Source organism: Notolabrus celidotus, chromosome 3 (genome assembly GCF_009762535.1).
Source record: "Notolabrus celidotus isolate fNotCel1 chromosome 3, fNotCel1.pri, whole genome shotgun sequence".
Classification (NCBI taxonomy): domain Eukaryota; kingdom Metazoa; phylum Chordata; class Actinopteri; order Labriformes; family Labridae; genus Notolabrus; species Notolabrus celidotus.
This window is the reverse complement of record NC_048274.1, coordinates 833,815-849,467: the sequence shown is the minus strand read 5'-3', so window position 1 is coordinate 849,467 and position 15,653 is coordinate 833,815. Positions and strand designations below refer to the sequence as shown.

At 45.8% G+C, this 15,653-nt stretch overlaps 1 protein-coding gene across 1 annotated transcript in view; it reads right to left on the bottom strand.

Annotated features, from left to right (window-relative positions):
• Positions 1–15,653, bottom strand: part of LOC117810434 (SH3 and multiple ankyrin repeat domains protein 2-like) — a 284,015-nt gene that overhangs the window by 29,912 nt on the left and 238,450 nt on the right. The window contains 4 exon segments of the mRNA XM_034680270.1: positions 296–2,768; positions 4,733–4,838; positions 8,359–8,471; positions 15,148–15,228. Of these exon segments, the coding sequence (XP_034536161.1) occupies positions 296–2,768; positions 4,733–4,838; positions 8,359–8,471; positions 15,148–15,228 (2,773 nt within the window).

Below are 15,653 nucleotides of genomic sequence, written 5' to 3'. Positions count from 1 at the left end.
TCTCTCCAAGTTATTGTTTGTTGCTAACTCAGAGTAAAGAACCGATAATCAGCACAGCAAAGGAACTACCTGAGATTGAAAAAAGAATAGAACCAAACATTGGGCAATGCCTTCAGCAGCCAAAGCCATTAAATAATCTCAAACTGTCAGAGTTATAAAAGCGTATCACTGAAATACACTGTGCAGAAAAGCAGAGTAAGATTCTGGTATCAATGGTTTTTACAAAGGTCATGAAGAAGAAAAGCTATAGAGAGTTTGGAAACCCAGAGTAAATCAGAAAGGTCTCGTCACGTACCTTGTTCCGAAGCCCCCCCTGGTGCCCGTGGGGGAGTCCAGGCTCTCTCCTGGCTTGGCTGGCCTGTCGCGGTTCATTTGCTGCAGAATGGAGCTCAGCTCGGTGATGACGGTGTTCTTGGAGTCCGGTGTGGATGGAGGGCTCCGCAGCTCCGGGGGCTGATCGCCCCACAGCTTGGATGTCCTTTGAGTAGGAGTCCTAGGAGGTTCAGAGGATGAAGTTGGAGCGGCAGGAGCCTGAGGCGGCGCCCCAAAGGACTCCGGGGGCTCCTCGATGAGAGCGTCATGATAAAGCGATGTTCTGTTGATGACGGACTTGCCCTTGGGTTTGGGTGGAACAGGAGGCCGATCTACCAGGTAAGCGTGTCCGTCTGCGGTGGCATAGAGGCTCTCCAGAGCGCTGTCGCAGAAGCCTCCTTCTGACGACAGCGTGGAAATGCTGGAAACGGTGCTGGTGGTCTCCATGTGCTGAGGATCCCCGCTACTGCGGCTGTCGACCTCTTCGATCCCCGAGTCACCCACCCCTGACTCCGAATCAGGTGGAGGAGGCGGGTATGACGGGGGCATGTTGTTCGACACCCGTTTGTGCTGATCGGACACAGGTGGAGGGGCGTGAGCATGGTACGGGGGTAGAGGAGGCCCCCCGTTCCGTCTCTGAAGATGAAGCATCTCTGCAATGGCACTAGCCTGGTCGTCAGGTATGTCAATGCTGTTGGCGAACTCCAGCGGTGGCGGGAGCGGGTCTGAGAATTCAAACTCCTCATCTATGTCAACTGAAGCCAGCGGGGGAGGGGGGATCCTGAAGGGCAGCTTCACTGGTTCATCCAACGACTCGCCCAAAGGAATGCTCCTCCTCCGGGAAGGGGGCTGCTGGGGATTGGCCAGGGTTGCTTTGATAGGATCCGGTTGGTTGGGGTCCTTCAGCTCAGATGGTCTGTTGCTGTCCTGCCCCTCCACCTCCTGGTTGTTCGCCTTGTTATTTGCATCAGTGTGGACCATCAGCAGCCCAGCGGTCTTGGGCTGTGAAGTGTCAGCAACATCTGCGGGCGCACTTTTCCTCTCCTCAACTGCCTGATGCTTCCGTTCTTCCCGTGCACCATCAGACTCGTATTTCTGCTCCGTCATCTGTCTCTGCAGACCGCCACGGCCAGGCCGGCCCATCGTTGCACTTGAGATTGCAGCGAAACTTGTCTCGATCCCAGAGCGTAGTTTGGTGTCAATGAACAGCGGTTGGTTGAGGTCTGGTTTGTGACTGGACTGGATGGGGAGGGACTGGGCTTCATGCTTGGATGTTTGCTGAACCTGAGGAGGATTTTGTGTCTGATTCTGAGGATGGTTTTGTTGCTCCTTCATGGCACGGTCACGAGCTGCCAGGGCAAGAGCCAGCGGAGAGTTAGGGTCCAAGGGCTTGCCGGTGACAGGGTGGAGGTAGGTCCCATTGGCTCGGTAGTGGCTCTTAGGTGGGGTGGATGGGAGGCTCACAGGACTGTCCAGGTTTTGACACTGGCCTGTCCTGGTGTTCAAAGGCTCTCTCACCACTGTTGGCTCAGGTGTGTTGAAGTCAGTCATGTTTCCACTCCCGCCCCCGACAGGAGGTCCTAGCTGTGCTGCAGGAGGCGGGGCCAATATCCTTCGAAGTCGCTCATCGCTACTGAACATGCCTTCATCGATGGACTTCGACTGGCGAAGGCGAGGGGTCGGTGTTGGACTACTGAATTCGTCATCCCCAATGTCTATCGACTGGAAAACAATGGAGTGCTTTTTCGCCTCTAGCCTCTTCTCCCGGTCCCGCACTGCACCTGCAATCGCTGCAGCAAAGGGATTGCTTAGAGACATGGGATCCTCAGGACGCAAACCTCCAATTCCACCGACATTAGATGTGAGAGGTGGATGTTCTGGGGTAGTGGGCTCGATCTCCATGCTGCTACCCTGGCTGCTCTTGCCGCTGCTGCTGGTGGAGGGCTCCTTGACGATGATGGTGGGGATTGGGATGGAGGAGCAAGTTCGTTCTACAGGTGTAGTGGGCAAGGAAACTGGACCCGAGGGGCTTACTGGCACATGTTTCTCTGGGCTGTCCTCAACGTTGGACTGCTTTACTAACATGCCCTTCCTTCGAGCTGGTTTGGCTGGAATATACAGATTCCTATTGCCCACCTCGGAGTAAGGGTTCTCTGGCACAGGCGTGCGCCCTCGTATGCGTGTGCTCTCAAACTGCTCGGAGCTTTGCCGGTAATATCCACGCCTTAACGTACCGACGTCCCGGCTAATGGTCGTCACCGCGTTGGGGGAGTTCTGGGTGAAGCTGGGTCGCGTGGTGCCGTAGTTCTTGGATACAGGGCCGGAGTTGTAGCCCGGTGGTGAAGGGGGGGAAATGGCCGGGGGAGGGGGGATGTCCTCTGAGGTGTCGGGCATGGAGAGACTGCGGGAGAACTTGAGTAAGGGAGGTGTGAGGAATCCGTGTTTGTCATCGTCACCTTTGAGAAATGAAGCAGAAAGAAAATAATTAAAGTACCTGAGGGCCACATCCCTGTTTCTCTCTTTCCAGCATGGCCTCCTTTTTCCATAAGAAATGTCACACTTATTCTTGGATGCTTATTTTTTTGTGTATCCATGGTCGCATTGTTTACATACGAGATCAGCTGTTAGCAGCCCGTAGCATGTTGATGCTAAACGATGCTAGGCCCGATCTTCCCTGCGAGCTGAGGAGAAGGAGGCAAGGACGACGTGCTGGTACTGAGGTGCAAGCTAAGAAAGGACGACATGGACCTGTCCTTCCATCCACCGTTATGGCGAATGTAAGATCTATCTACGATAAGGTGGACGAGCTAACCCAGCACCAGAGTAGCATCATGCTAACAGAGCTAACACCGGACACGAACGCCACATTGGAAGGATTTCACCTGCTGTGGACAGGATACAGGAGAGCAAGACTGAACTAACTGGGGAAGAAGGCCAGCTCAGTCCTGGACCCTGTGGAGGTGGTGGCTGACAGGAGAATTATGGCCAAGCTGTCGTCTCTGATGGATATTTCTTTCCTATATATATTCTTGTTGAAATTCTTGTTCTGTACACCTTCTTGTTTGCTGCTGTAACTCCATGAGTTTCCCCGTTGTGGGACGAATAAAGGAGTATCTTATCTTATCTTATCTCCCTTTCCAGCCTGGCCTCCTTTTTCCACAAGAACTGTCGCACTTATTCTTGGATGCTTATTTTTTTGTGTATCCATGGTCGCATTGTTTACATACGAGATCAGCTGTTAGCAGCCCGTAGCATGTTGATGCTAAACAATGTTAGGCCCGATCTTCCCTGCGAGCTGAGGAGAAGGAGGCGAGGACGACGTGCTGGTACTGAGGTGCAAGCTAAAAAAGACAACATCGACCTGTCCTTCCATCCACCGTTATGGGGAATGTAACCCAGCACCAGAGTAGCATCATGCTAACAGAGCTAACACCGGACATGAACGCCACATTGGAAGGATTTCACCTGCTGTGGGCGGACAGGATACAGGAGAGCAAGACTGAACTAACTGGTGAAGAAGGCCAGCTCAGTCCTGGACCCTGTGGAGGTGGTGGCTGACAGGAGAATTTGGGCTAGCTGTATATATATTCTTGTTGAAATTCTTGTTCTGTACACCTTCTTGTTTGCTGCTGTAACTCCATGAATTTCCCGGTTGTGGGACGAATAAAGGAGTATCTTATCTTATCTTATCTCCCTTTCCAGCCTGGCCTCCTTTTTCCACAAGAACTGTCGCATTTATTCTTGGATGCTTATTTTAAACCTCTTTTTAATAAAATGTCGGGCTAGCCGTAATTTCAAGAGACCAATTAGAAAAGAAAAGTAGCAGATCATAAGGTGCTTAATGCAGAAAAAGTTGTAAATCTTGGTGATGATTTGGTATGAATTGCTGAGCATTTGGTGATTAATCTAACCGAGGAGAGTTTGCAGAAGATGCTCCTTTAGCCTCCCTTTGCCTTGCTCAGGAGCGCCTCATTAATGAGTGACACAATTTAGTCCTGAGCAGAGAGCGTTTCCCAGGGGTGACTTTTTCCTACGAACGAGAGTGAGTATGCTAAAAGTGCTTTCACCGCAGTTATTCCAGGAAAAAGCATACGTTTTTTGTCATAACAGTGATGGCATTGCAAATCAAAAGAGCTGTGAGTAACATTAGCCTGCATGACGTCCCTCTAGTTCAGCAGTCGGGGTTAGGTTTCAGCATAAGCTTAATGACCTCCAATATTATCGCCTGAAAGCACACTCTGCTGACTAATTTATCTATAATTAGCTTTAATATCGCTTCAGCACACGGAGCAACTCCTCAGAGCATTAATAGATTATTACGAGAAGCTAAAAGCACAAGATGCTGCACATGCAGCTCACAACTCAGGATGACACACACACACTTCGACACACACATGAAGAGTGTATATAGACATCTTACCTATAGACTTCTGCTTCTTCATCGTGCCCTTCTCAGGTATCCCCAGGAAGGCCCCGGGCACGGTTGGTGGCACCACTGCGACTCCCTGGCGGTCGTGATATGTGGACTGCAGAGCAGAGAGTCGTTAATGATGTCTCCACAAACACACATTACTTTATTAGCTCTCTGCCGGCTGTGAAGGCCAACGCTAACAGCATGTTGTTTCAGTTGTGCGTCATTTTAATGCACGATAAAACAAGCAGTGCCATGAAAATACTTCCAGCAGGGACTTCATTTGTGGAGCGGCCACAAAACACACTCTGAAATAACACATTTAAATAAACACACAAACCAAAACAAGGTCACGACAAGAAGCAAAAAAACACCTCCAAACTGTTTCTGACTTCTGTAATAAATCACAAGAAGTGCTCAACAGTTATTTAAACGTATAAAGGGCTGGAGGATTCTGCCTGGAATAAGATTAAGATAATCTCTGGTGGCCGCAGATGCATTTAGAGACGACTTGTTCACTCAACTTTTGTTCAGTAAAGGTAGAATCAGGTGCAAGAAAAAGGTACACAATTGAAAATGACTAAATGGCATGCCAAAGTAACAGGGTCAGATCTGTTCCTGCAGTTAAACCCATCTAGCAGTTGTTTAAAGGGGACATATCACGCTTTTTTCATCAACATATATTGGTCTAAGAGGTCCCCAAAACATGTCTTTAAAGTTTATGCTCAAAAAAACACTTTGAAATCAGATTTTGGTCTGCCTGAAAAGTCCTCTTCTTCATTCCTCATCAGAACACTCTGTTTTCCCTCTGACCACGCCCCCTCGGAAGTGGATGTGCCTCGGCTCTCCAGCACGTTGATCTAATGTTTACATGTTGGCTGAATATACACGGCTGCTCAGAGATCGCGTTACTTCAACCCTCTGAATCTGATCCTGACGGAGAGGCGCCTGCAGCAGGACCTTTCTGAACCATTGGTCATAGATTTAGTGTTTCTTGTTTTATTTATCAGTATGTAGACGTGTGTCTTGGTACACAGCTACGAACATGTAGCTATGTGGCTATGCTAACTAGCGCTAGCACTTATCCATGATAAATAAAAATCATCCACTAGATCTTCAAATCTGCAGACGTGGGGAGTAAAACCAACCTCTGCCAGAAAGGCAGCGGGACCTTTTATGAAGGATTGGTCACAGATTTAGTGTTTCTTGTTGTTTTATTTTTGTCAGTATGTCGACGTGTGTCTTGGTACACAGCTACAGCTACAGCTATGAACATGTAGCTATGTGGCTATGCTAATTAGCGCTAGCACTTATCCATGACAAATAAAAATCATCCACTAGATCTTCAAATCTGCAGACGTGGGGAGTAAAACCGACCTTTGTGTTTATGAAGACAGCCTACAACTAGCATGCCTCCCTCCTAAGCTCCTTGTTAGCACACATGTGTGCAGGGAATGAAAAACGGAGGAGGGGTTGAGTTGTATTTTATACAGTCTATGGGCTGAACAAGCTCCGAGCTCTGACTCCGTGACAGACCGGATATTGTTGTTACGTAACAAAAACACAGAAGTCTGAAACGGCTGGTTTCACACACATTTACAGAAAGGTGGAGAAATCAGAACAGGGGCAGAATGGATTTTTTTCATTCTCGGGGGTTTGTAGACATGCCAGGGACACATATTTCAGGTAAAGAACCATTAAAAAGTCAATTTTGCATGATATGTCACCTTTAAAAGTAACTTGGATGACCTCAAAACTACGCCAAATTGAAGTGTTTTGATGTGCAGCCTCTCCTTCCTCTTGTTCCTTTATATTTGCGTCACCTCCTCCCCTTCAGTATTTCATCCCTGTGGGAGAAGAGCTGGAGCGGGCTGCAGTATTCACAGGAGGTTCTGTTTTTGTCTGTGCCAGAATAAGCGGAGGTGCAGATGTCGTGGCATCATCATTTCCAATCACAGCACATCGCGTCAGCTGACCAGTTACACCAACACACCATTATCCTCTAACAGCTCTTGTTCAACACTTTGTTTGGGTGACTTCATGGATGATTCTGGATGAAGAAGCTTTCAGGATTCAACAGAAACACACTAATTATCAACTTTCTTTTAGTTTCTGCAACTGCACTCAGTTATTATTTGGTTTGTCCCTCCAGGTGTGGTGCTTATTAAGCTGCTTTCTAAACAACATGTCTCCTTGATGTACAACGTGTTATTAGAGCAAACCAAACTCCATTAGCAACCATATCAACGTGGAATAAAGGCTGCTGAGTCATGCATACACTAGGATAACATTTAGAGAAGCTACAGCATGAATTTGACTGTTCCCTGAGTTAAACCAAGCGGGGAGATTGTCTAACATGAGTCTGGTCCTGCTGGAGATTTCTGCCTGTAACTTAACTAAAGTCTCTGAAAGTAGTATGGGAGGTAGAGCCTTCAGTTATCAGGCCCCGCTCCTTTGGATTCATCTACCAGTCAGGGTCCGGGAGGCAGACACCCTCTCTACTTTTAAGAGTAGGCTTCAAACTTTCCTTTTTAATAAAGCTTATAGTTAGAGCTGGATCAGGCTTGGACCAGCTCTTAGTTGTGCTGCTATAGGCTTAGACTGACACACTGGGATCCTATCTTTCCCTCTCTCTCCTCTCTCTGCCTGTCTCTCACTTTAACTCTTCCTGTCCCATTAAAGTTACTAACCATAGACCTTTCTGGAGTCCCTGAGCTCCCTTGTCTCGTAGGTTCCTCTGGATCTCTGCCGTAGATTCTTTTTTTGGGGTCTGTTATTCATCCTTTCTTTCTTTCTTTCTTTCCATCCTTCTTTCTTTCATTCTTTCTTTTCTTATTTCTCTTTTTTATTCCTTCTTTCTTTATTCACTTCTCTCTCTTCTTCTGTCCTTTCTTTCTTTCTTTCTGTCTTTCCGTCCTTCTTACTTTCCTTCTTTCTTTTCTTGCTTTCTTTACTTCTTTCTTTCTTTCCCTCTTTGTTCTTTCCATGTTTCTTCATCCTTTATGTCTCCATTTCTCATCCCGTCCTTTCCTTCTTTCATTCCTTCACCATTTATTCTCCTCTTTTTCTTTCTTCTGGTCTCCCTCTCTTCTCTCTTTTCTTAGACCTTTCTGGAGTCCCTGAGCTCCCTTGTCTCGTAGGTTCCTCTGGATCTCTGCTGCTGTGGACGTGCCAGACTCCAGCTGCTACAACTACTACTATCCGTCTCCCCACTATCATCTCTCTCTCTCTCTCTCTCTCTCTTCATCTCCCTCTATCCCTCTCTCCAACACGGTCTCAGCAGATGTGTGTCTAACATGAGTCTGGTCCTGCTGGAGGTTTCTGCCTGTTAAAGGAAGTTTGTCCTTGCCACTGTAACTTGCTAAATGCTGCAAAGTGCTCTGCTCATGGTGGATTAAGATGAGATCAGACTGAGTCCTGTCTGTAAGAGGGGACTGGATCTGATCCGGTCCTGATGTTGGGTCTTTGTTAATAATAGAACATAGAGTACGGTCTAGACCGGCTCTGTTTGGAAAGAGTCTGAGGAGAAGGTTTGTGAGATTTGGCGCTCATCATGCAGGAGTATCCACCAGTCCAACATTTTAGGGTGCAAACTGCAGAACTTGTTTGAATCTCTGGGTGTGTTGGTGTCTTACGTTCATATCCGTTGGCGTCACCAAACAGCGACTGGACGGGCGTGGTTTGATTGTGGCGATCTTCATATCGACAGGCGAGGCCTTCTGGGCGTGCGTCATCTCTTCCACTTTATCTGCAAAACAGATCAGGCGGCGATTTATCAGCAACAAAGACCACGACGTGGAGGACAACTTACAAAGCCTAAGTACGGTTCTCATCGGCCAAACGCAAGCTACTCATTCACAGTGACGCCTCCCTGTGTTTCCACACTGAGTTGCGGATGAAACTAAAACAGAAAAAAAACATTGAAATAAATCGTTGTTTTAGGGGGAACAGAAGGACTCTGATGAAATGTGTTGGGTGCGTCCAGCCTTACAAGCCGTGCAAGCTCTTTTTCCAAACAGCCGACTCAGCAGCATCATCCAACTCTCAGGGTCGTCCTTTCATTAAATGTGAAGTAAGCGATGGATGTGAAAGTCTGTCAAGCTTGCCGTTGGCTTTCCTCAGTCTTAGTTTTTTTTTTACCCCGCGACGTGAGAAAGGTGATAACGGCAAATTTGTCAGAACTGAAACTTCCCTCTGGTGTGTGATGATGCCATCGGATCGAGGCCACCTCAAAGGTTCTGCTCAGAGAAGCTACATGCTAGGCCTGACCTAGCTTCTGACTGCGATACACCTGTCTGTGCTAGCTCGGTCTCAGGTGTAAAGAAAAAAAAGCTTCCATGCATTTGGGGGAGTGATTACTTAGAGTGACTTGGAAAACAATCCTCTTCTTCTGCGCATCTACACACAGAGGAGAGGAGTGGGGGAGGGGGAGAGGGGAGGAAAGGGGGAGGAAAGGAGCGTCAATGACCTCAAGAGCTAAAACACAAACTACACACAAACACACACACACATACACACACACACAGAACAGAAGATAATGCACATTTCCTCTCCTCTCTGCGATCCGTCTCCCGGTTGGTTTGCAGCTACAGTACATCAGACAACATGCAACACAGTTACCCTGGAAACCTATCTGTGAGTGAAACATTTCCTGGAATAAACCTCCCAGTCCCCACACACACACACACACACACACACACACACACACTCACAGTGACACACACACACACACACACACACACACACGCCTGCATCACAGGAGGGAAAAAAAAGAAGAAGGCACATGAAAAACAGAAATACGACAGCAAGCTTTTTAGGTCAGGTAAAAAGAACAAACACTGACTTACAGCAGACGTGTTTGGATTGTTTGGGGGCATTTTACTCACAAACACACCTTTACACACACATAAACACACACGTAAAGTGATGTGTGAGTCTAATTAAGTGTCTGTTGCGATGCTCCCGTGCATCTGGAGTCTGATTGTGACGGTAAATCATGATGCTGCAGGTGAAGTTTCTGGTTAGGAGGTTGTTTCTTTTGTTTTGATTCCCAACATGAATTCATCAAAATAGACCAAACTGTGACACAACACAGAAAAACATGCAACAGAAGAACCTCATATACACATTTTAACACATCCTCCTAAAGTAAAAACACAATCCTGCAGCATTCTTTAAGAGCATTCACAGTTTTCACCACCACCACGTTCAGAACAGACCGATGCATGATTCATGCTACTCTGCCGTCATCAGCGTGAGAGCTGCAGAACATCTTTGCAATATGTTTACAGTACGAGATAATTATCATGTTGAGCACAACGCTAATTGCAATTACAGCTGCTTTTGTTCGGACTCGATCCCAAGCAGAAAAAAAGAAGGTGGGTAAATGAAGAGTGACGGATCGTATGCAGAAGAAAGAGACTGATGGTTTCTGAAATATCGGCTGATGTCTGTACTCACGGGGAAGGTTTGTAACGTGTATGTTCACTTAGATTAGATATTCGGCTCATTAAAGAGTCCATCAACAAACTTAAACAAACATATATAAATATGTAATATGATGTAACCCGAGGTGGACTCTGAGGCATCTGAGGAATACAATTTTAAATGTTACTATCTAGTTTTGACTCAATAAAATATCTGTTGATTTAACTGATAGAGAAACAAAGAGAGGTTTAAACCTTTACGTATTTATGTAAGCTGCTTGTGGTTCAGTTTTGTAGTTTCTTAAAGCTGGGGTTGGTAGTCTCAGAAAACTAGCCTGAATTTGAAAGTAGCATGTCTTCATGACTCCGTCTAACCCCTCCCCTCCTCCCTCAGAGCTCTCCAAAACGACGCCCCCCCGCTCACATGCACGAGCGCCGCTGACTTGCGACCATATGATCGTGACTGATTCAAAACCGGTCCTCACCAAAACATTCTCATAGTGAAAGTTAAAAACACAAACAAACATGGCTGCTGTTAGCACTCACAACTGTCATTCTAGCATTATCCAGTTGTACTGGTGACACGATATCAGGAGAAAAGTTATAACACATATATAACACTGTAACAGCTCTACTGTTTGTTAAACATGTTCAGTGTAGATGTTCTTAATTCCTACAGTGTTGACAGTCAGTGAAGGCATCAGGAGAGGTGTAGAGTGTGTGAGCGGGAGAGAGGAGAGACAAGAGGAGAAGTTCTTCATTCATTCAAACATTGATTGTTGTTTTGTTGGTTGGCGTGGTAACGGCCGACAGTGACCGGTTATTAAAGATCAACGTGTTCACCAATCGGCTCGTCATCCGGACGGACGCTACAGTACATCTACATTTTCTGTAGGACTTAATAAATGTCATTCATTCTTCTGCTTGTCAGAGCCCCCGTGGTGAGAGCTTTTTAGACTCTGATCCGGACTACAGTCCTGAGTAAAGCCCCTCATCGGGTCAGAGGGGACAGGCCTGAGGTGGAGCGAGAGGGGCAGTAGAGTAGAGTCAGGGGAAGTAGAGGCAGGAGACGGGGTCTCAGAGTGCAGGCGGGGGAAATGTACGCTCTGCAGGAGGCGGGCAGAACGGCAGGACGGGGATTTGAATGGTTTAAAATTTTGGCACCCAAAAAACGGTGATTGGTTGGTGTTTTCCCAGGTTTACTCCGGCTGTAGATAGCAGCTTTTCTTCGCTCTTTTTTAAGAACACATTATGTATTGATTACCATCAGGACATAAAGATCATTTTAACCAGTAGAACAAAAAGTGGATCTAAATCTGATTACCAACCCCAGCTTTAAGCGACAGTAGCAGTTTGGTAAAGAGCGGGAACATCTGGTGACGACAACAGAAAAATCTCCCACCTGAACTGGATTTACTAATTTCAGTTTAGCCAGCTTGTTTGCCTAGATCAGGGGTTCCCAAACTTTTCAGCCCGTGACCCCCAAAATATTGGTGCCAAAGACTCGTGACACCCACTGTCCCTCCAAGTGATTTAATGTGGCTTCATTTAGCTGGTCTGCAGAAAATGACCCTACCTATATGAGCATGTGTCTGTGTTTCCTGTGCTGTTATGAATGAACCTGCTGCTACTGATGCTTTAGATAATTAACTGTTCACTAACCCTAAACTTAGGAGTCATCTGGAAACAAAGAAAGGCTGAAAACTCATTACATTTACTATTTTCAAGGTTTTACTTCAAGTTCAGCGTCTATTTTTGTCAATATGTTTTTAGATAACTTAAAAAAAAAACATTCTGAAGGATATCTCACGACCCCCCATTTGTGTCTTGCGACCTCCAAGGGAGTCCCGACCCACAATTTGGGAACCCCTGGCCTAGATGCAGGATACAAACCACAAATCCTTCATAGGTGGGGTCCTTCAAAGGATGCTCCCCCTGAATATGGACCACCAATCGCAGCCTATTCACACATGAAGCACGATCTCTGCTACACAAATGCTGCTCACACTCTTCAAACTTTGGCTCTACCCACCTGCCTCCATCTCTCTAGTCTAAAGGTTTCTACAGAGATGTTTTAAAGCCAAATGATGACAGGCGCTAACTTTTGATGGACATAGAAACAGACAAAGAGGTGGAGCTAACTGCTACAGCACACCCACCTCTCAGTCAACTCAGTGCTGCCCCCTATTTGTGCACACATCTCTAACTCTTTATATATCTCAATGGATGTGTAACAAAAAAAAATCCACCCCCAGAAAAATGTATTCAGCTGTAGAAACCGTCATGTTAACATGGGACCAGATGGGGTTTTCTTTGCTTGTGCAGCCAGCCCCTAGTGGACACCAGAGGAACTGCACTGGCTTCATAATACAACATCAGAAGTTGCTGCTTGGGTTAAATCTACGACCAGAGTGTTCTTAAGGCAGAGCAACGTTCAGATCTATGCAGCAATGAACTCCAACTTTAAAGATGAAGGTTTATCAAAGCTCCTTGTTTGTGTTTTTTAGTGTCAGTGATGACTTCCACTTTCTGAGCGACTGTTTACAAGAGTTTTTAAAGTGTCTTCAGTTTCGTCAACATTCATTAAGTCCAGCAGAGGACACCAATCTGTGAACAAGTGTACAGAGAAGCTAACACAACATTAAAGCATGCAGCAACAACAACATTAAGAACATGATGGAGTTCAACACGGCTGCAGAAACACATCGTACGTCATGCAAACACGTCGGATGTGACAGTGTTCGGTTCCACAGAAAGAAGGATCCTTAAATGTCAAAATAAGAACTTTAAACAGAGAGAGTCGATCACAGTGAGGTGCAGGTCGGGGAGGAGTGTGACATGAAGCATTCGTTGAAGCGGACTGAAACATGCCTACAGGAACTTACCACCTTTCTTTTTCCTCAGAGTGGCTTTAGGGGTGACAGAAAAACATTCCTAAGTCTTTAAAACACAAACGTCAGCCTCAACGCTTCTCTTCCTCAAGCTTCCTCATCTTTAAACTTTGTTTGCTTTGTGCAGAAAGTATTCAGTCAGTGTATTCTGGATCTATTTTAATGTATCCTACGGCGGCTCGGTGCATCCAGTAATTTACATTTAGATATATTAAAACACAAACGCACTTCAGGCCTTACTGTGCTGCTACGCCGCTCAGTTACAGCTATGAATATATAAAATAAAGAAATGCAAATGTGTCAAATAAGCAGCTCTGCAGGAAACCTGCTGACAGGAGGTGATTTTTTTTTTTCTGTCAGCAGAGTGTGCAGAACAAGTTCACTCCCTCTCCTGTCATCTATTTATTCATTCACCTCTCTGCTCTCCGCCTGCTCTTTGCACACCTTTGACACGGAGCACAGAGCTGCACAGAGCTGCAAACACCGATGATCGATCCATGTGAGTGTACAGTGAATCTAAAGCTGCTGCTCAAAACGATGCACACACAGATCCTGCAGCAGCTGATCCTGGTCTCATGATAGATTCGTCTGTTTTTTACTCTTTGATGAAAGAAAACATCCATGATGAGTTTCAGTGAAGCTCTGAGGTGATGGGTTTATGCTAGCTGCAGCTTAAGTCTTCGATTGAATAATAAAATATAATGATATGAGTATACAGTCCAAAGTGTGATAAATAAACTAACAATAGATGCATATTGGGGGCTCTGGTGGCCTAGCGGTCTAAGCGCCCCACATACAGAGGCCACAGTCCTCGTCGCAGGGGTCGCCGGTTTGATTCCCGGCCGGTCAGCCATCTCCTGCATGTCTTTCCCTGCTCTCTACTCCCCACATTTCCTGTCTCTCTTCAGCTGTCCTATCAAATAAAAAGGGCAAAAGCCCCAAAAATATAACTTAAAAAATAAAGATGCATATTGGCGTTAACTTGCCGTATTTTCTATCTGCTGCTCTGCAGGTTGTGTGCTTGTTGCAACATGTTCTTCCTGAATCTGAAATAAACCCAAAAGGTTTCCTGTATAATCTGAGGGTAGGTGATAGCTAGCTTAGCTTCACCTGACTTCAGCAAAGTGAAGCATGAGAATTACACCCCGGTAAAACCTCCACATGCTGAGGGAGGAAGTATTGCAGGTTCAGATAAAAGCAATCTCTCATATCTTAAGATGATTTCAGACTTGTGCAACGTGATTATTGGAATAATTTGTGACGTAAACAACAATAAAGTTGCCGACCAATCTCTTCACACTGAGCCAGAGCTGCATCATGTTTCACTAAGTTTGGTGTTACAATGGCTGTCATGATTGAACGATGCTGAAACCTTATAGATCAAAACATCTAACCATCTTTAATATGCACCTTTGGAGGAAACAAGGAGCTACTGTACATGAAAAAGCAGCTTTTAATGAGACATCAGATTCTGCAGGATCTAGTTTGCATCTTTGCTTAAACAGTCTTCACTTTCTAACTCTTCCTCACATCCTTTCCTAACTCCTATCTTTCCTTCTTCCCTCCTCTCTCTCAGGCCTGTCCAGCACCTCTGTGGCCTCCTGCTCATGTGTCTCAGAAGCGCTGACTGAACTTATGCAGAGCACTTTGACAGCAGCACACAGAGAGTCCTCTGAGGTGGTGCTCATCAAACATACACATACAGATATAAAACCACAGAGAACATGTATAAACAGAGGAGACGCTCTGAGCTTTGGACTCATTTGCTCCTTTTAGCCATGACAAACGCTCATGTGGAGAAGCAGAGCTCTTCATGCAGAAAGCAGATGATGAGGAGGAATGTTCTTTTTTTAGGAGGAAAACTAAAACAGAACAATGGGAACTAAAGTTGCATCAGCCGGAACAAAAAGCTTCATTCAGCCGGCGGATGCTGCGAGGAAGCAAAATGGATGGCAGAAGGTTATGCAGCATTAACTGCTTACCTTTATCCACTACAGAGAGATTAACCCACAATGCCAAGAAGGAGAAAGAGGAGGAGAGGGAGGCGTTGTTAGAAATAAATCCCTAATGACGCTGTGGAGGGAAAGTCAAACCAGGATTCTCTTACCGAGCTCCTCCAGTTCAGACGTCATGGACTTGGAGCGCATGGACAGGGCCGTGGTGGGGGCTCGCTTTGGTGGGGGAGGAGCTGTGGGGGACAAAGATAGAGGGGAGTCACATTTATCAGTTCAGTCTGCTCATTGATGAGAATCAACAATCATTTTATCCTGATCACTAAAAACACCAGAGACATCCTCCTGTAGTTTCCAGCTCAGAGGTCTCTCCTCTGAGTAACTCTGAACACATTTAGCTCAACATCTGCAGGTTCCTGACGATACTGTGAACAAGTTTTACATTTTGTTATTATATATTCATTTAAAACTTTATTTAAGTCTTAAAAATCACTGATGAGTCCCTCATATACGACATGGCAGGATATCGATGGTGTATTATAATAACTTTTAATAATATAATTTTATTTATAACGCACCTTTTAAAAAAAACGTTTAGAAAGTGCTTTAAAAAACAAAGCATGGTTCAATAACAAAGTAAACCTTTTAACAGACAGGGAGG